A 24,606-nucleotide genomic window follows, 5' to 3' on the forward strand; every position below is an offset into this window, starting at 1 on the left:
AAAAAAAAAAAAAAAAAAAAAAAAAGATGGAAGACCCAATGCAGGCTATGAAGGAAATCATGGGATCAAGATAGAGGAAAAACAATAAACTGACGACAATCCAGCAATATAAAAATATGTTTTAATAAGCCTATAAAATAATTCCAGTGATTGATGTGAAGTACAATGAAACACCAGAGAAATTAAAGACCTCAGGTTTTATGGTATCAGAATATACTGTACTGACAAACACAGAATATACGTGGCTGGATCCTGGCAGCCTGTGGAAACAATAGTACAGGGATCCCATTTAAATTCCAACAAGGCCCAATGAGTCACAGTTTAATGCAAACCTGTTTGGGTGAGAAAGAAATAATGCCTCTTGCAATGGCAAGATAATGAGGCTCCCGATTTCTCTCAAATAATTTGTTCTCTATCTTCCCTGCTGCAGCCGTAATTCAGGCATCATCCTTCTCACCTGGATAACTCCACTGGCCTCCTGCCTGGCCTTCTATAACCAGGTAGTTTTCTACCTGATTATGACAGAAAGCTTTCTACATCTCAAATCTGATCATGCCAATGTTCTGTTTCAGTACTGGCTTTCCAGAACCTACAAGATAAATAAAGTCCAATCTCTTCCTATACTGACTCCTAAGTTACATCTGCCACTCCCACCCCATTTATGTTCTAGAAATACTTCAGTTCTCAGAACACATCACAAGATTTCAAACCTCAGTGTCTGAACTATCCCCTTTCCCCACCCTCCCTTGTAAAGTATTTCCAAAGATGCCTACCTCCACCTCCGAAGAAAAAAAAAAAAACAAACTTGTTTGGACAGAGCATTTTCATCCAACTTTGTCAAACTGCAAATACGTTATTAAGAAACGTCATAAACATGTTTACCACAAAACTTGTTTTTCAACGTGTTATTGAGAGAAAAGCTTAAAAAGTAAAAAAGCAGAGGAAGGGGCATATTTATACCTGAAAAGTGAGCAATGTATACAAGCTTGTTTGCATTTGACAGAAAACTGTGAAGGTGATGAAAAGGATCTATGCTCAGACTCCTGACAAACCATAATCCCCCAGTAAAAGTTTTAGCATAAAAGCTCAGGCAGCTCACACCCTCACTGCCCATTAGGAGCTTATAATGTCCCTGTACCTCTCTGGACAGCTCAGCTTGTACAGACTGGAAGAAACTCTTGCTGCCAGAGGTCCTTGACACACTGGCAGCAAGTCAGCAGCAGAGGAGGCCAGGAGAGACAGGCCTACCCCAAAAGGTAGGCCCCTCCCTACTAGTACATTCTGTTAGCTTGTTAAGGGAAACAAATGTAAACAGTGCAAGTGTTCACGTGTGATTAGGACTTTCGGTATTGCCTACCCTTTGACATCCCAAACCTGATTTACCTTTGACCTTGAATACTCAGAACAAAACACTCCCCTGATTCTGGTTAGTTCTTAATCTATCTTCCAGTTGCAGCTGAGTTACCACCTGCACAAGGAGAGTTCAGACTGGAGAAGGTCCACTTCCAAGGGGCTTCTCACCTGTCCTATCCTGCTTACAAGGGCATTCACTTCCAAGGCCATGAATTCTAAGAGTCAGATACCCTGTCTCATTCAGTTTGCACCTTTCGACCTATTGATACAATATGTAGCAGAGTGGCTGGTAAATATGTAACAGACATTTGTTAGCTGAATGGGAACGGTTTCCATGCTTTAACTCTGGCATACAAGACCCATCATCACCAGGCACACAGTTTAAGTCTATTTTCTAAGGTCCTTAAAAGATGACTAAAGAGTTATCCTGCAAGGGACTTCCGTGGTGGCTCAGTGGATGAGACTCCGTAATCCCAACGCAGGGGACCTGGGTTTGATCCCTGGTCGGGGAACTAGATCGCAAATGCATACTGCAACTAAGAGTTCACATGCCACAACTGAGGAGCCCTGAAGCCACACTAAGGAGCCCACCTGCCGCAACTAAAAACTGGTGCAACCAAATAAATAAATAAATATTTTTAAAAAAAGTTATCCTTCAAGAAGCCTGTAATTGTTTTTTTTTTTACTATCATTAGAATTTCCATCCTTCAATTCAGCTTGCACACACCATTACACTAATTTCCTAAATTATGACTTTTCATTCAAAATTCTCTAACAGATTAACATCACCTGTAAATCAAAATTCAAATTCTTTACCTAGAGATTAAAGATCCTTCCTGTGTGACCCCAACAATCTTTCTAGCACTGATGACTGCTGTGACCAGTTCTACTCCTTAGAAATCTTACCGCACACAGTGAATTTTTCTTTGCTTTTTCATATTGCTGTCTGGAATCCCCGAAAACACTTTAATTTCAGATGCCCTGGTCATGACAGAGTACAGGACAATGACTGAGTTCATTCCCAGAATAATGAAATGCTTTTCTGATTTACCCTAGGCTTTGCATTTTTTAGTTAAATATTTCAAGCCTGGTTGTAATAACAGTGTTGCCTTTCCTCACAGGTCTGTCCTGAGTACTAATATTTCCATGATTAACTGGTCTATTGGTTCTGAAACCATATCAATGAGACCCCTGGATATGGGACATTTTTTTCCATATAAACAAAAAGCAGAATGTGACATATATATATATATATATATATATAATATAAATATAATATATATAAAAATATAATATATATTATATATATATTATATATATATGGAAATGTGTTATTTTTCCTTCCATATATATATATGGAAATGTGTTATTTTTCCTTCCATGTAAATACACAAAGTGATGGCAAGAGCAAATTTGCATGTATTTACATTTCTCTATATCAGAAAGTGAGTGCCAAGGAGAGTTGAATAGAATAAAACACATACTTGTGTTTTTTTTAACATGATTTTATTCTATTATCTCTACTGAAAATTAAATTCTTTGAAGAGTCAGGAATATATTTAAGAGTAAGTAAAAGTTACATAAAATCATGGTCTGTATAAATAGCATGGGTATTATAGATCTACTGGAGGTAATTATGGTCTCCAAACCTCTCATACCATCGGGGGTCTTGAGGAATGGAAAGATGTATTATTTGTGATTTAGAAATCCCAAAATACCTAGCACAGCATCATCAACACAGCTGGTATTTAGTGCAAAATTAAAACTCAAAAGTATGACCTATATCATATTCAGAAACCATTAGCTATTTGGAGGAAGAGTTTGAAAGGATATTACAGTTTGTGTAAATGTCGTCCATTCAAAGCTCAATGATTGCTTGGTAGATGAACGAAAAAAAATCAAATCTGCATTCCTGATCATCCTATTCAAAAAGCACCAGATATTTTTCACTCTGACTAAAATTTCTATAACATACATGATGCCCTTCTAAAGTTGAATATTTGGAAGAGCACTAAGCACTCATTCCTCCCATTCTGTGAAAAATGGCTTATGAGGTATCAGAACCTGAAACCCACATCCTCTTTCATCCCTCATTCATCCTCTTTCATTCCCACCACTGAGCAAGTTGAAAATAGACAATTTTCAAAACCTCTGCCAACTGACTGACTTTTGTTTGGTAAGAAACGCTTTGTTCCCAGAATATGAGTACTTCTGTACTTGTGATCATTTTTTAATAGCTATTACCCTATCTTGCATCAACATGATTTGTTTTCTCCAAACAATATTTCTTGCTTTTGCTTCAGCCATAAAATAAGTCTTAGCTGCATATTCTTGTCTAAAATGATAAATGAAACTCTTGGCTTCCATGTCTGGATGGGTTGGGTTTGGCTATTTGTAGTACTACAGGCGCATTATTTTCCCAAAGTTTAGTGGTATAAAACTCTCTTCAGTTTTTATTGACCAGTTTATAACAGGTGGCTATCAGGCTTACTGTAGTGCAATTCTTAGATTTTGCAATCTGGTGCAATATAAAGTTTATGTTAATTATCCCCTTTCCAACTTCTGGGAGAATAGAGACATTTTGATTGCAAATTTCACACTTGGTCATTAACACTATGGTTTCTGAATATGCACTAGACCTTTTTTCTTGTTTTTGTGTTTTTGTTTTTTTTGCGGTACGCGGGCCTCTCACTGTCGTGGCCTCTCCCGTTGCGGAGCACAGGCTCCGGACGCGCAGAATCAGCGGCAACGGCTCACGGGTCCAGCCACTCCGCGGCATGTGGGATCTTCCTGGACCGGGGCACGAACCCGTGTCCCCTGCATCGGCAGGCGGACTCTCAACCCCTGAGCCACCAGGGAAGCCCCTAAACAATCCGTTTTTTAAGAAGTTGAATCTATCCTGAAAAGGCAAGTCACAGCATCTATGATGGTCTGAATTATTCTCTGGTTACTCATTTATCTGTTTCCTCTATTAGACTGGAGTCTATTTGAGGCCATGCATTTGGTCACCAAATCCTAGCATAATGTCTTAACAGACACATACGTAAAAGTTTGTTAAGCTGACCGGAAGATGATCCCCAGTAGCTTCCACAGTGTACCTAAGGGGAGAAAGTCTGCCTTTGGAACGCTGAAGTGAACTTCTGACTTTCCTTGGGTAACACATCCCTCAGTGAGCACAAGGCACACAAGGTCCCCCGTAGCATGGGGGAAGCTGGAGCACACCTCTCCTCTTCTCTCTCCATCCAGGCACGAGGCACACAGTGGTCAGCGGGGCTGTGCAACTCGCCCTGCTAAGGGATCACTAAACATATAGATCCCATTCTCACTGGTTCCCTGGGAAAAGGGGACATTGAAGACCTCCCCCAGGAAACACTGCAACATGGGAGGAGCCCTCTGTTTAATTCAAGTGTCTGATATTAAAAGAAATCTTGTAAAATTAGAATATGTCCAAAAGAAACAATGCTAGAATGTTAACTAGACTTACTGTGGTGATGATTTCACAATTTAGACAAATATTGAATCATTATGCTGTACACCTGAAAGTAATATAATGTTGTACGTCAATTATACCTCAATTTAAAAAAACTATTTTCACTTAAAAAAAAAAAAAGGAAATGATGAGTCCATGAAACTGGGCTATAAACTTTAATTAGTCTGATTCCTAAAAACATTATCTAATTCGAATATCATATTGGTCTATGAAATTTATTATAAAGCAAAAGATCACTATATATATTTTATAATAGATCTTATTTATATTTATAATTTTTATAAAGTAAATACATTAAGGTATATGCTTTATAAAATAAATATCATATATAACTATATTACATATAAAATATATTTTATAAAATTAAATAGAATATATATTTTATAAAATATAACTATAAAATGCAGTATTTTATATTTTATTCATATAAAATTTATATTTATTTTTTGTAAATATATAAATATATTATGCAAAGGAAATTATATAAAATGTTATGAGATCACAAGAGCTAAGGTACACAAAAATATATGACTATTAATAACACCACTGCTACTATTATATTTTTATGAAGGACTTTATACGTGGCAGGCACTGCAGTAAATGCTTTGCCTCATAACTCGCTGGTACGTGTAGATTATTCTTCTGACTTTCCAGATGAGAAAGATGAGTCTTAAAGAAGTTAAAGAGCTTTCTGCAGTCATGCAGCTGAAAGAATGGCAGCATAACCCAAGCATCTGAGCACCTAACCTCTAATTACAATGTGTTGGAGACTATTTCTTTTCATAATAAGCATATTCATTCCTACTATTGGTACAGACAGCAAGCAATGTAAGGAATGTGGACACATGTCACACGTGTCGTGGGAGAATTAGCAGGAAATGCTAAGAAGATTCTTTCACAGAGGGTACATGCCAGCTAAGGTTTGCCAGGATATCCTTTGGAATCTGCCTTGATGTTACTGGAAATAAATTTATTCACTGAACAAGTATTTATTGAATAAGTAACTGGGAGAAAAGAAAAGACTTAAAGCAGATGTCCATTTAAGATAGAGGATATAAATTTTACTAAGGGAATGGAGTGAAGGGGGCAGACAGAAGGCTAGTAAAATAACCCGGGTAAGAAATGATAAAGGTCTGAACAAAGATAGTACCAGTAAGATTGGAAAGAACAAAGTGGGCACAGGAGATGCTTGTAGAATTAAAGCAACTGTAACCAGCCATTGAGGGATGGTACAGGGATAGTAAAATATAAGGTTACTCTCAGGTTTCTGCCAGGTGGATGGATGGTAGTGCCATTGAATGAGACAGAAAAGAAAGAAAATGAGATTTTGTGAGAAAGATGATGAATTTTGGTTTACACTGAAATGAAGTTCCTCTGGCCTTCCAGTTAGTGGTTAGAAATAGGGCTTTGGAGTTCAGGATTAGAGATATAAGATATAGAGTTAATGGCACAGAATGATAACTGAAGCCCAGGGAAACAAGATAAAAGTAAAAGGCAGGTATGACAGAATATCAATATAAGAAGAGCCAGGGAGAAAATGGAGGTAGGGATGGAGACCACAGGTCAGGAGGGAATGCAGGAATAAACAGGGTTACCTCTTCTAGACTCAGTCCTGATAAAATCAGATCCTTGACTGAGTCCTACCATACTTTGATCTCTAGGGAAGCTGTGAAAGTTGAGAGGATCTGGCCTGTCATGTAGTTTTCACACCACCAAATTTCTAGTGAAGATTTCAAGCAGGCATAGTTTTTTCATGTACAACAGTTGCCTAAACATGCAGCAGTCTTACAGTTTGAAACTTTTTGAGGAAACATTTTAAAATTGAGAGAGTCCACAAAAAGTTATTGATTGGAGTACTTGCTTCTTATTCTATATTACTATAAGTCATGGCACAGAAAGATGACACCATTCCACTGTTAGAGCATATTTGCAACACTGAACACACTTTTTCAAATAAATGTTTTATTTTGAAATAACCTGAGATTTAGTAAAAAAGTCGTGAAGATACTTCAGGGAGTACACACTTCACCCAGCTCCCAGTGATGTTAACATCTTATATAAACATGGCACATTTGTCACAACTAAGATTGACGCTGGGGCGCAACTATTAATGAAACCGACTTCATTCACGTTTCACCCCACGGCATTTAGTTTTCATGTCTCTCTCATCTCCTCGGCTCTGTGACCGTTTCTCAGTCTTTCCTTGTCTTTCGTGACCTTGAAAACAGCGGTCAGGTACTCTGTAGAATGATCATCAATTTGGGTTTCTCTGATTTTTTTCAAAGATTAAACTGAGATTTTACGGGTTTTAGGGAAATACAGCGCAAGTGCCCTTCTCACCCTATACCTAGAGAGAGGGGCGTGTACTACTAACATGAATGATCACTGATGATGTTAATTATGATTCCTTGATTAAGGGGGTATCTGCTAGCTTTCTCTAATGTAAAGATAGTATTTATTCCTTTCCAGAACACATGTGTACACACACGACAGATTTATTATGTTTTGCTTTAGATAAGATTGGAATCTTGCCAAAGATACCAGCTCATCAGAGCGGACTTTATTGAAGACATCAGAGTACCTTGGAAAATACTTCTCACAGTACTCTCATAGTTCTTCCAGCAACCCTAGGGATATCTTATTATATTGATAAAGTAATTAGTCCAATCAGATACAGTCAGTCTTAAATTTGATGAGCAGCAACAGATATTTAGTATGAACATAAAAAAGTCATTAGTCCATTACAAACCAATCATGTCCAATACTGATAATCAGTAGATATAAACAGTCTAAAACTCTCCAAGATCAGCAGGTAGGTCTGACCCAGACACCTTTCAAATTACTACGTCTCCCCTGGGTGCCTTTAAGAATGGAGTCTCTATCTCCCCACTTGGTCCTTTTGGTCTCCTGAAAGTAAGCCCCACTGGCTGTTGAAGCCAAAAATCCTGGGGGCTCATCTTCTGGGCACAGGATCCCCGGGATAAAGAGCCCGATGTGGGGCTCAGACCCCTTGCTCCTTGGGGAGAACCTCTGTAGTTGTAATTATTCTCCCATTTGTGGGTCGCCCACCTGGGGGTAAGAGTCTTGACTATACCATGACTCCGCCTCTCCTACCCATCTTGTTTTGGTTCCTTCTTTATGGCTTTATTGTACAAGATCTTTTCTGGTAGGTTTCAATCTATTTCTCTGATAGTTCTTCTGTAAATAGTTGTAATTTTGGTGTGCCCCTGAGAGGAGGTGAACTCAAGGTCTTTCTACTCTGTCCTCTTGCGTTAATTGATCAATCCTACAGTCTTTATGTGACATTTAATTTGTAGTCATTAATATTTGTCTGTGTGTATAAAGCTTACACATTTGCTCTTATTTATATAATACTCAGCATCCTGCAGCATTTGATTAAAAAACTGTTTACAAAAAAATAACAGTATAAATGGGCTAAAATGTATTGAGGTTTTAGCAAATAAAACTAGTATGAGTTTAAATCTATACAATATACAGTTTGAAATTAACATCAACTTTTCTGCCCAAATTTTGTCCAACATAAAGTCTGAAGTAACTGATTCTATTGCCATATAATTCTAGGAAATACCCTAATCTGTATTTTAGGAGACCTATTATTCTTAGGGCCTTATAATCTAGATTTCTTCCTGCTTCATCCTAAACAATGTGTACATCTTACATTTTTTGAAACTTGGAGCAATAGCTTTTAATGTTTTCCACTGAATTCCTGGGTTTAGATCTCAAACATGTATTACAGCATCAGAATATATATGTGCTCTTTGAAGATTCAGTCATATCGGATGGCATCCTGATAAATTTATTATTCATGACTCAGTCACAGATAAACAATGTGGCAACATAAAAGAAAAGCATTGAGAAGTCACATGTATCAGAGAACCTTTTTGCAGAGGAATAAAAGTAGAGGAGGAGCAGGTTTAAAACAGATAAATAATAAATAAGGTAATTTAGGGAAATCTTTTCTTTTATAATTAACCTCATGTTCTAGACAGTTAACTCCTTTAGGATAATGACAGACCCTAATCCAAATTCTATAAAGTTCTAATATGTTACACAGTATGGTTCCTTAACATAGTAAATACTACTTTAACTCAATTCATTTATACTAGAGTTAATATTTTAAAGTATATGCTAAAAAGATAAGATCTTACTACAAAATATGGACACTTTGAATACAAATTCATATTTATAATTTAATAAGTGGAAAACAAGAAATGTATGATAATTTTGTATGATTTACTAGGTGGAGAAGTATAAAGGATTTTCTGACACAGTTTATGCGTATTTTAGGAAGAAATTTGTAAAAGCCCTCATGATGATCTCACTTGAGGGTAGGAGGATGTGTGGAGGGGAATCTTTTATGATTTTCCTTTCCAATCTTTCTAATCTTGCTTTTCTCCTGCTATTATGTTAAACCAAACACAATGTTGTGCTCCCAGGTTAAACATAAAGTCAGGTGGAAGCTCACAGACAGTCCTCAGATTTAACATAACCATCTTTTTCAGATGGTTTTGTTAGTAATGAATTCAGTTGACCTAACTATGCTTCCTCAAACACCAAGTAACCGCAACATTCTCTGTCGTAAAGCTCTTCAGACCATCTGCTGTTGGCTCGCCGAAGTGTTGGCCACCTTCTCTGTGGACTCTGCCATACTTGGCCACCATCTTCTCCCCTTTGCCATCTAACTTCTATTTGTTTCTCATGTCTCAGCCTTCTCTAAAAAACCTCTCCCCTAACTGCATCATCTCCTGCTCTCCTGTGAGTTCCCCGAGCATCTCTTATATGCACCGTGCTACCGTACAATCGTGAACAAGACAGACCTGATCCCAGCCTAATGGGCTACACAGTCAAGCTGGGAAGAAAGGCCTTAAGCAAACAATTAGATATACACAATTAACACAATTATTAGCAGCGTTCAGAGTATCGTAAAGGAGAAAAGAGGGAGGCATAGAAATGTAGAGCCGCAGAGCCTAACCCAGAGCTATGGTGGAGGAAAGACCTCCGTGAGGACGTCAGGCATACTCTGCCATCATGGACTTGGCAAAGACAAGGAAAAATACAAACAAACAAAAAAAATCAAAATATATTCACAACATTCTAGAGAGAGGGGGCAACATATATACAAAAAACACCTTAAGGCAAAGGAGAGGAGGGAATCTGGCATATTTTGGGAAAAGGAGAAAGGGGGACTCAAGATGAGGCTGGAGAATGCACTGGACCCAAAGCATGCCAACCATGGAGGTGCCCAGCTCCCATTCTCTCCACAAAGACCTTGCTACTGGGCTGAGAGGAGGGCAGCTGGCTATCCCGGCCCAGCGGCAACCCCTTCATGACACAGCACAGCCTGCCACCAGGGCCAGGCACATCCCTGGCAGCCTCCAGCCTATGACTAAGCACGGTGGGAGCAGGAGTGTGCGGCCCTTTCTGCCCAATGCAGGAGTCCTCTAATAGGTCGTCTCGCTCCAGGCCTCCACTGGCTCGGCCAAGACTTTGTCCAATTTGTTTCACAGATTATATACACCTGATTATCCTCTTCCCCCAGTCTGACGCTCTCTCTGGACTTTGGCCTTGTTGAGTCTGAGATACGATGATTTGTTTTGAGATTCAATGACTGAATACTGTATTAGAGATACTATCAATTAGACACAACAAATGACACTCACATAATTTCACTCCCAGCTTTCAATACACTCAGTGGAAGTACTAGGAAAATTCAAACAGTTGTGAAGATTTACAATTTTTTTCTAAGAAACCCAACATCAGCTATGTCGGGATGAAGCAGATAACTCTCAATAGGTTGTCTTCTGTTTTCCTTAAACAAATATATTATCACCACAATTGACTGCTGAAAGTAGCACATTAGGTACAGCTCAAGCTACAACGGAGATGAGAAATGTTCGTGCAATTACATTTATTGAGTTTGCAGAGTGAGCTACTTGTCAATTATATTAGTTAACAAGGCTTTCCTTCAAAGGGAGAAAAGGATCTACTGCCTCAACTTAATAAATATACATTAGAATAAATCTTTCATAACTTCTGTGAAGGAGTAAGTTTTTATTAGGGGTGTGTCTCCACTGCCTATGCCATCCTGCCACACGTGTATTAGCCATGTAGCTGGACTGTATGAGACATGTGGATTGACCCCCCCACTTCCTGCTCCAGTCCAAGACAATCAGGTTATTCTCATCATCCTTTGCCAAAACCAAGTGGTGGTTAATGGAGAGATTTCAGGACTTAGGTCTCATGACGGTGGGAAGTGATGACCCTGCCCCTCAATCCCTCTAGATGTAACGATGTAAAAAAAATTGCTACAAGCAGCCACTGCAGATAGTCAGGGAAACCAGACTGAAGAGAAAGCTTACACAGCAGAGCCAAGACAATGGAAGAAGCAGACATGAGATCTGACTGCGCTGTGTCTGAAGTCTGCCCGACCCCGTTCGATTACTGAGGAAAGGCTGAAACACGTCTCCTGTTACTTGTACTGTGAAAACCATCCTAATGTACAAAGGGGTCTTCCTAGTTTTCTTAGTTTAAAAATGACACATTGGATCATGCATCTCAGCTTACCTTCCTACCCTTCCCAGGAAATAATGGTCAATTGTCATTCACTGCTTCCGGTTTAATTTCATGGATCTTCATGGAATACAGACTTTAAAGTTTGCATATCATTTCAACAAGTATCAAAATAATTGTAAAATATAAAAACATACAAATTTGTGCATTAGCTAACTGATGTGATTATACACTTGGGTGCTAGGTGAAAATCACTATGGAACACCTTAAAGAGTCCACATGTACAAAGCAGCAGACTCTTTTCTCATTTAAAAAAGAAGTCAGTAATATTTTATTTGTTTATATAAGAGTTTGCAATGTTGGCCAAATCTAGGCCATATTTGTTTGTCTGTCTTGCCTACATAATATATAAACACACAAACACAAACACACACAGCTCTTCAGAGCAACAACCAACCTGAGATAGAAAGCAGCTACTCCCTTTAGGCTGAGAATGAGCTGCCAGTTTTGTTTGCTTTATACAAGGTCCACTTCACCCATTTGGGGACCTCATCACAGTAAGGTTCTGGAATCTGTGACCTCTGACTCAAGTGCACACGTTAATGTTTTGACAACTAAGTGCAGATTTATTCATATACTGAAAAAACCTGACAAGGGAATCCAGATAAGCAGCACAAAAGCAAATAATGATTTCAGATAAGTAAAAACAGGATTTTTCACATCCTTGGTATAAGACTCTTAACCACCAAATAGGCGCCTATCTTACCTGTAGGTCTTTTTCTTCTATCTTATTTTGGAGCACTTCAAGGCACTTGGTAAAGTCAGTATGGTACTGATCAGGAGTTGAAATAATTTCACATCCCTGTGTTAAATAAGATAAAAGGTAGGAATAAGTAATGATGTCAGCCTCGGAACAAGATCAAGAGCTATAAAAGTAAAGAGAAAGTATCAGACATATCCTGTCATGTCTGTATTATACCTTGATCATTAGAATCATTCTCATTATCTTTATTATTTCACATGACAGGATTATCTCAGCAATGATGTTAGACTATCACAATAACGATCTGATTACGACAATGATTTTACCCAAAAAAGTACAGATTATACTACATTAATGGTCTTTAAAAATCACTGCTGTGATGACATTCAAGATTAGCATAGGGACTCAGGTACAAGTATTATAAAATATATTCACAGTGAAATTACCTGAAATTAAACTATTTCTAAAAAACTTTGAGTTTCTTCAAGCAGACTTCATAAGTTTACCCACACGACAGAAAAACTAATACTGAACTAATGATAAACTACATTTTAAGTAAAATCAAGTTAGATGTCCTATAAGATTCCTTTATAGCACCCTTTTTTCCTCATGTAAAAAGAAGCAGGAAGAGAGATGCCTGTGTAAATATGTCCCTTGGATTACCTTTTGGACATAATGAAGTGAATTTATAAGTTCTTTGCCTTTTCTACGACAGATAACTAGTGAAAAACACTGAAAAATATTTATAAATAGAGTGCCACAAAAGTGCCAGCTTGTTGGCACTAGTGAACCGAGGTGGTGCAAGAAACGATATTTTTGAAATGACACCTCACTCCAATGTCTTACAGAAGCAAAGGTATGTAAAACCAGAGCACGAGGGGACTTCCTTCCGACTTCTTAATTCAGGAATAAAACAATGCAAGGTCTCTGACAAACAGCTGAGTAAGTGAAAGTTAAATACAATCTAGTGTATAAAGTTGCCATTCGAAGAGTTTTCAAGGATGAGAGAAAGCAAATTAACCAAATTAACTAACGGAGCAAATTAACCAAAATGGAACAAATTGCGCGTGCGCGCGTGCACACACACACACACACACACACACACACACACACACACACACGCACAGGCAAAAATTCACGTCTGGCAAATCCTTGCCTATAGCTTTGGGACCACAGGATCTTTGGCAAGAGAAGACTCACTGCTCCTTGAGTACAGGGAAACTGACCACTGCGTTTCAGTTGCTAAGACAATACCAGCACATACCAAGCAGTCTACAGAAGTTTGATGGATAGATAAATGATGGATGGATTAAAACCATTTCTCTCCTCATGGGACTAATGCTACGTTTCTCTGAGATATTAATGTGGATAAATCAGACTGTGAGTCTAACTCAGAAAAGCAACAATGACATTATTTTTTGAGGCATTATGCTACCTGCTGCCATTAGGAAACTATGTAACACTTTTTTTAAAGTATGATTAATACAGACTCTTAAAATGGTGACAAATATTAGTGCTTCATATGCAATTATATAAACTAAAATTCAACAATACATTAATGTTAACAAAGTGAACATCCAATCAGGTAAAGTGAAATACAAATGTACCATTGAGGCTTAACAAATATAGCAGTATAAAGTACTACATAAATAATTCACAGTATTTTTTTAATGAGTCATTATTTCTCAATAGAAAGAAAAATGGCAAGGAAACAAACTGATATCAGGAACTTCGTAAAATTTAGCAGTAAACAGTTTTCAGAACATGCCCTGGAATGGTAATAGTTCAAGCTAATTTCCAGTAGTGCCGGCATCTACAGCTATAGCAAACACAAAAATATATGCTCATAATATATGATCCTAATCTCAGTAAAATCACGTCATCTGAAAAGCAAAGGTTTATGTTCAGTGTGGTATATTTTAAAAAGAAAAAAGGTTCAAGTAAGGGTTATGGTAAACACTCAGATTGACCAAATAATTTTATTATTAACCAAATAATTTTATTATTATTTAAATTATTAATAGTCTACCTTACAAATATTACAATATTTTATTAATGACCAAAAAATTGTATTATTACATCTACCTTATGACTATTAAAATATTAATCAAAATATTAGCTTTAAGCTGTAAGCTCCATGAAGGTACCCACTATGCCCCTTTGTTCATTATTGCATCTGCATACAAGAACCCAACACAGGACACAGCAAGTGGTAAGCATTCAATAATGAATAAAGTCATTTATAAAAGCCTGAGATAAATTACCACTCTAGACCAGGCATCAGCAAAGTTTTTCTGTAAAGGGCCAAATAGTAATTCTTTTAGGCTTTGCAGGCCAAAGGGCCTCTGTCCCAACTACTCAGCTCTCCCTTTGTATCATGGAAACATCTACAGACAAAAAAAAATGAGTAGGAATGGCTGTGTTCCAAAAAAACTGAAATGTGAATTTCACATAATTTTCACATTATAAAATATTATTATTCTTTTGATTTTTTTCCAACCATTTAATACTGTAAAAACCATTCTTAGGTTGCCAGCTATACAAAAGCAGACAGCGGACGAGATTTGGCCTGTGGGCTGTAGTTTATCAACCAATCCCCATTCCAAGCCCACAGATAGTTTTTGTGATTTTAATCACCAAACTCTGTACATGTTTGAGGAATTTAATATGAGGGAAAAGTTTCAGACCTTTAAAAAAATCTCTGCGAACTCCCTTTTCCTTATCTGTAATGGACCTAGCATGCAAACTAACAGTGCTGTTGAGATGCCCTGTATAATGCCCAGAAAGCACTGGGCACAGAGATGAACACAAAGCAAATTCTCACCTCAGCACTTCCAAACAATCTCTAGAAACATAGATGCTACAGTCACACCACCTCGCATCAAAGATCACTAGAGTAAGTGAAATATTGCTATTATTCCCCATAGAACTTTGTGTGGAGGCTTATAAAACTATTTTTGAATTCACTGACAACTTGTAAGGAATTATTACAAGACAATGAGTGTCACTAATCAACCTAATTTCAAAAGATCAATGTAAAAGCCGTTAGACTGTCATTCTCAATTAATTTTACTGTTTGCCAATAATTCAACTAAAATAGGTTAATGAGTTTTTATATTCAACACACGTAAAACCTATCAGGTTATATTATGCTGACTCCTTTAAAACTCCTTAATTAGAAAGGAAACAAATCCTTTGGAAAAAAAATTATAACAACATATCAGTTGTTATTTCATGCACTCTATCCAGAGAGAGACTTGGCCTCCTTAAAACAAGAGGCAAGTCCAGTGAAAGCATTCCCAAACTTGCTATTAGCTTATTCATTTTAGGATAAGTCATTTAGTGCCTATCCATCTAGCCAGGACAAGAAAGGACTTATGAAAATTATCCTGCAAAAATTTTTTGGGGCTCTGAGACTTCTACTGTAACTTTACGGACTGTGTTTATAAGGTTAAAAGTTTAGAAGTGTTATTTCCTTGTAGGTACCATGCACACCAATTCTGAACATTTATTTGGAGTGACTTGCATATAGCTTCTCACCTAACAGAATTAAATGTCTGTAGCTACAAAATCTAAAATGCTTTTCAACAAACAGATTATTTTCCTAACAACATATAACTTAATTCTCTGAAAATTCAGATAACCTCAAAAGTTTCTTAAAATTAGAATCTTAAAATTGTGATCTGTTGATAATTAACTATCTTCCTCACTAAATCAATAACGATAATGAAAAGTAACATTTGAGTACACATCTTGTCATATGAGATATGAGTCACTTTATATGAATTATGTTCTTGAATCTCTAAGACAACCTTATAAGGTTGATGTAATTATCACAGTTTAAGATGTGTAAACTGAAGTTTAGAGAGATTAAATAACCTGCCCAAAGTCCCACAGCTGATGTAGGACATAGTATGTCATCTGAAGCCCATACTCGTAACCTACCATGCTTTGTACTCAACCTTGCTTAATTAAACTTTGGGTATTTTGGAAGGTTTAAGCAGAAAAACACCTTTATAATTTATACTGAACCTTTATTTAGTTGCTTTTCTCCCGTTTTAAATACCTGAAAATCCTTTAGCGTTTAGACAGACGTGACCCCTGCCTGACTCCATGCTGATTCCGTTGTAGCCCAAGGCTTGGGACCCTCAGAGCACCCACAGACATCTGAAATGGGCAGTGAGTACTTAGCTATCCTTCTCATCCCTTTTTTCTGCTTTCCCAACTCATTATACTGTCACTATATTTATCATTTATATTCATGACATAATTCACCTTTTTTGGCTATTAAACATATTGATCGTTCTGATCAATATCTCTGTACAGAAGTGTTTATTTCTGGTTATTTTCTTAGAATTGAATTCTTAAAATGAAATTACTGAGGAAATTATAAGAACATTTTTTTTATAACCCTTGGTAGATGTTGCCAGAGTTTCCTGCCTTTCTAGGCAGGCTGTAAATATGAATATTCCTACTGGCATATGAGGGTGAAAAAAAATTTCTTCTTTTAAAATATAAGTAACAGTAGGAAAGATAATTCATCATGAATTTCTTACTGTGAATTAACTTACTTGCCGTACTTCCTTCTTAATCACAAACAGATCAATTTCATTAAGGAAAAGATGACTTTCACTGGAGAGGAAGGGAAAAGAAAGTTACGATAATTCTGGAGTGTGAAGCAGGGTTGAGACTGGAAGTGCTTCACCCAACTGAGGACTGAGGAGCTGAAAGACAGTATGAAAGAAAGGGACACTTCTGGGAGGGGAAACAGGTGTCAATCAAGAGTAAAGAAAAGGAGGCAAGAAGATGTCAAAGACCACCTTCCAAGTTGGCTCTGAAAAGATGTACAATTTATTATCCCATCACATTAGAATATTGAAACTTTTTTTTTTAAATAAGCAATGATAATAAGAGCTTTATGGGGTCTTAAAATTCTAGCTCCCACACACTTTATTTTCCCCCATCCACTGCTGAAGTAGCCTTTCTTCCTGTATGTTAGCAGACATTTAAAAATATTTAGGGAGATATACTCAAGAGTCTTAAAAAAACTGAATACATTACACTTTTAATAATGAGGTTCCATAATCTTTTATTCAACTGAATTGACCAGAACTCTGTAATAAGAAACTGCCTGCCAGATTAAGAGCACACAGGCATAAAGTAAAATGACTTATACTCTGAATAATCAAAGATAGAGATCTAAAATTAGCCCAGACTTGTTCTCAAATTTGCTGAGAAGGGGAATAGTTACATAAAGCCGATTGAAATCTAAATGATCTATGTTCCTTGACACAGGTATGAAAATTGTTTTTTTACTCTGTAGAGATGTTATCACAAAGTGACCATTTCCCACGCTCCTCTTTATTGTATAAAGCATACTGTGGTAGATTAGCACTTCAGTTTTATTTACCAGACTTCTAAAAACATTTCTACTTTCCAAACTAAAACGTTTTCTTTAAATTATCAAATGACAGCTGACGAGTAACAATTTCTTCAGCAAGAATGTCACATGATTAAACTCTTAAAAATTCTAAGTAACAAGTTGCCTAATATAATCCAGTGTTCTCTGTTTTTCTAGACAGTGTATAAAAGAAGAGAACAAATGTAATTTACCTTGTAGCAATTCTCCATTCAATCCCAAACATAAAGAGACATTCTAATCTGCTATAATCTTCACTGCCCTGGGTGTTGTAAAATAACCTTTCCTTTCAACACAGCATTGAACGAAAACTTTAAGCGTTTGAAACAAGAAAGCCACCACGTCTATTAACAGAAGTCAAATGTTATTTTAAAACAGCACAGGGTCTCAAAATGATGGCTTCCTTCCTAAAAGCAGAGCCAGAGTTCCCAGTGGAACAGGGTGTCCAAAAGACTTAACATAGCAGGCTCAAGAATGCTTTTATAAAGGCTGCTTGTGTGGTTGGCCTTTGGACTAACACCTGGAGGACCTGAATGGTAAACAGTTCCCTATACTGATAAACAACTTTCCCCAATAGTGGCTCACTGTGCCTAAATTATTTGTACAAACAGTGTGGTTTATGCTAAGCACCTGCTTTCTTTTTGCCCCCAGTAAAATTTTGGGCATTGGGTCTCGAATGAGCTTCCCTGGTGACAACACATCACACTTGTTACAATTCGATTAAGCACACACATCCTACCTGAGTCCACTGGGAAAGGACTCTTGCAACTGGTGACTCATTTCCTCCAGAATTTTCCCCCAAGTGCCTTTTCCCTTTGCTGATTCTGCTTCCTATACTCACAGCTGTGATTTATTAAAGTGAGAGGTTGACTATATGACGAGTCCCGTGAGTCCTCTAGTTAATCACAGAACGTGGATGTGGTCTTGGGAACCCTCAAAACAAAGAGCTCTTCCTCTACTAGGATGCTTGTATAAGCTTCTATTTTATAATATCCCTATAAGTATCTGGATGCAGAGATCTGCTTGTCCAGGTGCCATTCCTTCACACCCACTACAAGTATGCCAAGGATGGACTTGGCCTCCATCAGCGCTCTCTGCCAACTTTCCCCAGAAAAGCAAGGATGTGGTGGGGCAGGAGTGGGAGTGCTGAAGGTAACTGTGGTGGAGGTTATTGTTCAATTACCCAGAACTAAGCAGAACCTGAAAAGGAAAACTGAATGCTCACAAAGAAAAGGAGGCCACAGGATTTCCTCAGCATTGAAACTGATCCTCACTTAACTTTGAGAAAACTCCCTCCTTTGAACTAGAGGATTGTGGCATAACGGCTAGAAAAGAGCACGGATCCTGGGGCCGGATTCTGGGGCCCAGAATGCTTGTCTGGAGCCTACCTAAAACCATTTCCTAGTTGTGTAAGCTTGGGCAAGTTACTCAACCTCTTTGTGCTTCCATACTCATCTGTAAAATGTAGGTGACAGTTCCAACCTAATAAGATTTGATGCAAGGATGAAATGAATTTATAAATGAAAGTACATATAAAAGTGTCTGCCATATTGTGAGCATGTTAAAGTCATTGCCAGCCATTACTCTTTTCAAGGTTATATTGATTATTTCTCTCATCAACTTTTACAAGTAGAGAAAACCTGAAATAGTACAACAAACGTATAAGCATCCAAATACATTTTAGCCTGTTGGAAACCAATATACTACTTTAACTGTTAGTGGGTAAAGGGCAGTTTTTCAATGGTGAAACTCACTTGAGAAGTATAACACTAAGGTAAACAAAATTAAAATTTTGGCAGACTTACTTAGAATGATACTGTGCATGGTGAATTTCCAAGAGGGACAGAGAGAATGTCAAATTTCACAAACTCATTTGATCACAGAAATCTTTTTTTATACCAAGTTATCATGTGGCACTTGGTATAAATCTTTTTTATACCAAGTATCTAAAAGAAGGATTAGACACCTGAGTCATATAAACTTTCATGAGAACCTACTAATTCCTAAGGGATCCCAGAAGGAATGACCGAGACTTCAGGTTGCAGGAGATCACATATTACATATTAATAGGGATAAGGAAGAAAATTATGATAAAATTGTTTCGATCAAGCTCTGCAAGGAAAGAACAAAGGAAGGAATACCCAGCAGCTACAGGTGGGGAACCGTGGGGGAAGACTGATGAGTAGGGGGTTCCATGATCCAGATGAATGAGGGAAGAGAAACAGTCACAGAGGCCCCAGAGATCACAGAGCTAGAGAAGAGACAGGCTGGGCTGGCCCAGGAGTCACATGTGAGGCACTTGGGAGGGCTTAAAAATTTAAAGGGCATAGGCTCCCCCTTTTTAAATGCCTTAAGTTTGTTACACAAATTCAAACAAGACAGGCTTTGCAAAATATAGACAATTTGAAAGGACTATGATTGAGGCAAGCCTAAGAATGAAGGTGTATTCAAGAGACAGTTTCACATAATGTCCCCTGCCTGTCTCATCATTCCCTTGCTGAGATGCTAGAAGGGTAAGCCTACCAAAGTGAAGAACCTGTCACTCAGCTGTCAGTGGAAACTGCCTGTCTATAATTCCCTTCACAAGGCCTTTATAGCTCAGCATATGTTAATTAGTCTTGATGCTTAAGCCTAAGAATTTATTATTCTCAGGGGATGTGTGTGTGTGTGTGTGTGTGTGTGTGTGTGTGTGTGTGTGTGTGTGTTTCACTTAAAAAAGTATACCAATAAATGGAGCTGAGCTTTTATATATTCATACAATTTCCTCTAGCGTAAGAGTCAAACTTGCTAATGTTTTACAATTTCTCACAGTCCTGTTTGCCATTTTCTCTAAATTAATTAATTTTACCATGTCTAAAAGTTGTTGGCATGTGGCTGGGTGGAACTGGGAAAGAGACACAGCTAAAAGGAGAAAATAACAAGATACATGATATTAGGCAGATGTTTTTAACTGAAGATTAAAAACATCTGTGGAGACTGTTAAATTTAAATAGAATTGAACCCAAGGCACTGTCAAACTCACAAGGATACTATAATTCTGATTATGAATCAAATCTAGGTTCATAAATTGTACACTTACGGAAATAAAATGATTAGAAATCATTTTAAAAGCAATGTTACTGAGGATAGTTATTAAAAAGCTTTTCAGTTAACAACTTTATAGAGTAAAACAAAATACTAACACTTTACATTAAAATAGTTCTTTTAGCATTTCGAGAGGTCTCTCACATGTACAACATTATGTGACCATTATTACAAATATATGAAAAAGCCAGGGCTATATAACATAATTTAATTTGTATGCCTTGGTAAGACATCCATATATGCAAACAAACAACTCAAAAAATAAACTGCATTGTTAGTTCATGAAAACATTATCGCTTCATTTATAAAAACTTAAAAACTAAAAGGCACACTACTGAGAGCCAAGACTAAGTATTAAGTTATTTGACATCTCTGCCTAAGTAATGTACCTACCTATACCTCCCACCCACACTATTTGAGAATCAGTGTCTTTGTCTTTAAATTGGAATTAAAACACAAGCATTTCCTGCTTAACATCAGTAGTCCATTTAAGAAACATCAGACATCCTATTCAAATGTCAACCAAAAGCCCGTTTCCCATTATTTTGACTGGGAAAAAATATATTCAAACCCAAATACTCAGTCTCCTAAAATGCAACTGAAACACATTTATAGAAGCAACAGACATTATGATGAGATGTAAAATGGTGAGAAAATTTCTGCTATTAGATATAACATTTACGGCATCTTATATTTAACAAAAGGAGCACAGGTTAAAAAAGTTTAGACAGGGCTTCCCTGGTGGTGCAGTGGTTAAGAATCTGCCTGCCAATTCAGGAGACACTAGTTCGAGCCCTGGTCCAGGAAGATCCCACATGCCATGGAGCAACAAAGCTCGCGCGCCACAGCTACTGAAGCCCACAAATCTAGAGCCCGTGCTCCACAAGAGAAGCTACCACAATGAGAAGCCCGTGCACCGCAATGAAGAGTAATCCCTGCTCTCTGCAACTAGAGAAAACCCATGTGCAACAACAAAGACCCAACACAGCCAAAAATAAAATAAATAAATTTTTAAAAAGTTTAGACAGACTACCCTTGCCCACTGACTGAGTCTGCAGAAATGTGGGTATGGTCATGCCACTGTTAGATGACAATAGGAAAATATCATCAAGAAACACTGATTTGATAAAAGATATTCTTTAATAATTCATGTTATTTCCGAAAAATAAAAAAAATCTTACCTTTCCCAATTCTGAGAAAGATACAATGAAAGAATAAGGAGACAACAGTCTGCCTGGATCTCTGTCTCCACTCCTGCAGTTTACAGTGCTGTAGAATTACCAGCTGGCCTAGAATAATCTTGTTATGTCTCTAATAGAAAATCAGTGGCCTAGCAACAACTCAACATTACTGCAAGTCTCAGTCATCATTTATACTGGGGTTCACTGTATCTCTTCAACCAAGTCTTATCTTTGTAACTGCAGGGCTAACAGGGTCTTGGGCCCACACCATGTCCCAATACTCTTGACCACAGTATGGTTAGGATACCATACCATGTTCTTCCAGGATCTGGAAGAATTAACAGAGAAGATAATATCAGAACTAAGATCTAGGGGCCTATTCCTGACTTATGACAAGGGTAGTTTTCACCACCCTGTCGAGAACATGGCCTTGTGTCCATGGCAACAGTTTTCAGAATGCCAAAAGACTCACTTTTGTCATAGCACAAAGACGACGTTCTTATACTTACAGCCTACCCCTGCCCTTGCTATCTTTCTGTTACCAAATCACCTTGGTTCTTCAATGTTGTATCTTGGCTCAATTCCATGTCCTATAAATAGACTTTATATAATGTAATAATTTACCAGTTTGTTTGGTCATTCTTGGTCTGGCCCAACTACTGCAGTTCTACTCTTGCCACCCCAGAAATGCGGGTGAAAGGGAGTGACATGATGGAAATGTGAAGGGAGAGTGTTTGGTTCTCACACTGACCATTATCACATTGCTGGTGATACTGGCATTCATTCCCAGGGGTGCTAAATACCTTGTGCAAAAAACAACTGTCCTGTCCAACAGACCAAAGATGTAATCTGTTTAAGAGCAGTAGTAGTAACTGAGTCCCAGTTTTAATAAAAAATTTTTATGGAAAACATGAACATTGATACAAGAGCTGTCTCTAGCTGCTCTAGTTCTACCGTTTTCCTTAAGTCATTTAAGCTTTATGAGCTTCAGTTTCCACATCATAAAATTGGGCTAAATAACACTGCTTAATTTTTATAATATTTTAAATTATTTTACGTTTTTATCAGTATATTTACAACATATTGCTATCTTATATCCTACACAACTACAATTATGGAGAAACCTGTTTTTTGGTGACTTTCTAAGGCATTAATTAAATACTGCAACTAATTCCTTAACCTCCTAAACATAAGGAAACATGCTTTAAAACTTGCTTCCTATGTCCAGGAGAAACCCCAAAGACTATATGCAACAGTAACAGAATATCAGAAGTTACATGAGATATTACAGTTTCTTCAAAGGTCTCAGGAAACTGAAACACATGTGGGCATGACTGACAGAATAACTAAAAAGACTGAAGTAGGTGATTTTAACCTTGAATCTAGGTATATACCCTGAGGAAACCAGAATTCAGAAAGAGTCATGTACCAAAATGTTCATTGCAGCTCTATTTACAATAGCCCGGAGATGGAAACAACCTAAGTGCCCGCCGTCGGATGAATGGATAAAGAAGATGTGGCACATATATACAATGGAATATTACTCAGCCATAAAAAGAAACGAAATTGAGCTATTTGTAATGAGGTGGATAGATCTAGAGTCTGTCATACGGAGTGAAGTAAGTCAGAAAGAGAAGGACAAATACCGTATGCTAACACATATATATGGAATTTAAGAAAAAAAAATTGTTATGAAGAACCTAGGGGTAAAACAGGAATAAAGACAGAGACCTACTGGAGAACAGACTTGAGGATATGGGGAGGGGGAAGGGTGAGGTGTGTTAGGGCGAGAGAGAGACATGGACATATATATACTAACAAACGTAAGGTAGATAGCCAGTGGGAAGCAGCCGCATGGCACAGGGAAACCGGCTCGGTTCTTTGTGGCTGTCTGGAGGGGTGAAAATAAAATATCAAGGAGAAAATCTGTAAGAGACATTCCTCATTCTGAGTTAATACTAGTGAACCAAGCAGAGACGAACTAAGACAAATGGGCAAAAGGGGAAACACAAAGATGTCACAAGCTATCTGAAAAGGAGGCTTTACGGAATAAATTAAGAATGGCATACCACCAATAAAATGGACAACCTGGAAGAAATGGACAAATTCTTAGAAAAGCACAACCTTCTGAGACTGAACCAGGAAGAAACAGGAAATATAAACAGACCAATCACAAGCACTGAAACTGAGACTGGGATTAAAAATCTTCCAACAAACAAAAGCACAGGACCAGATGGCTTCACACGTGAATTCTATCAAACATTTAGAGAAGAGCTAACACCTATCCTTCTCAAACTCTTCCAAAATATAGCAGAGGGAGGAACACTCCCAAACTCATTCTACGAGGCCACCATCACCTTGATACCAAAACCAGACAACGATGTCACAAAGAAAGAAAACTACAGGCCAATATCACTGAAGAACATAGATGCAAAAATCCTCAACAAAATACTAGCAAACAGAATCCAACAGCATATTAAAAGGATCATACACCATGATCAAGTGGGGTTTATCCCAGAAATGCAAGGATTCTTCAATATATGCAAATCAATCAATGTGATACACCACAGTAACAAATTGAAGGAGAAAAACCATATGATCATCTCAATAGATGTAGAAAAAGCGTTTGACAAAATTCAACACCCATTTATGACAAAAACCCTGCAGAAAGTAGGCATAGAGGGAACTTACCTCAATATACTAAAGGCCATATATGACAAACCCACAGCCAACATCATTCTCAATGGTGAAAAACTGAAACCATTTCCACTAAGATCAGGAACAA

The 24,606-nt window shown here is 37.5% G+C and overlaps 1 protein-coding gene across 1 annotated transcript in view; it reads right to left on the reverse strand.

Moving 5' to 3' along the window:
* Window positions 1-24,606, reverse strand: part of TPK1 (thiamin pyrophosphokinase 1) — a 306,848-nt gene that overhangs the window by 165,618 nt on the left and 116,624 nt on the right. Inside the window, exon 5 of the mRNA XM_007466670.1 lies at window positions 12,141-12,236. Within this exon, the coding sequence (XP_007466732.1) occupies window positions 12,141-12,236 (96 nt within the window). The remainder of the gene's footprint in view (window positions 1-12,140; window positions 12,237-24,606) is intronic.

Source organism: Lipotes vexillifer, unplaced genomic scaffold (assembly GCF_000442215.2).
Source record: "Lipotes vexillifer unplaced genomic scaffold, Lipotes_vexillifer_v1.1 scaffold71, whole genome shotgun sequence".
Lineage (NCBI taxonomy): Eukaryota > Metazoa > Chordata > Mammalia > Artiodactyla > Lipotidae > Lipotes > Lipotes vexillifer.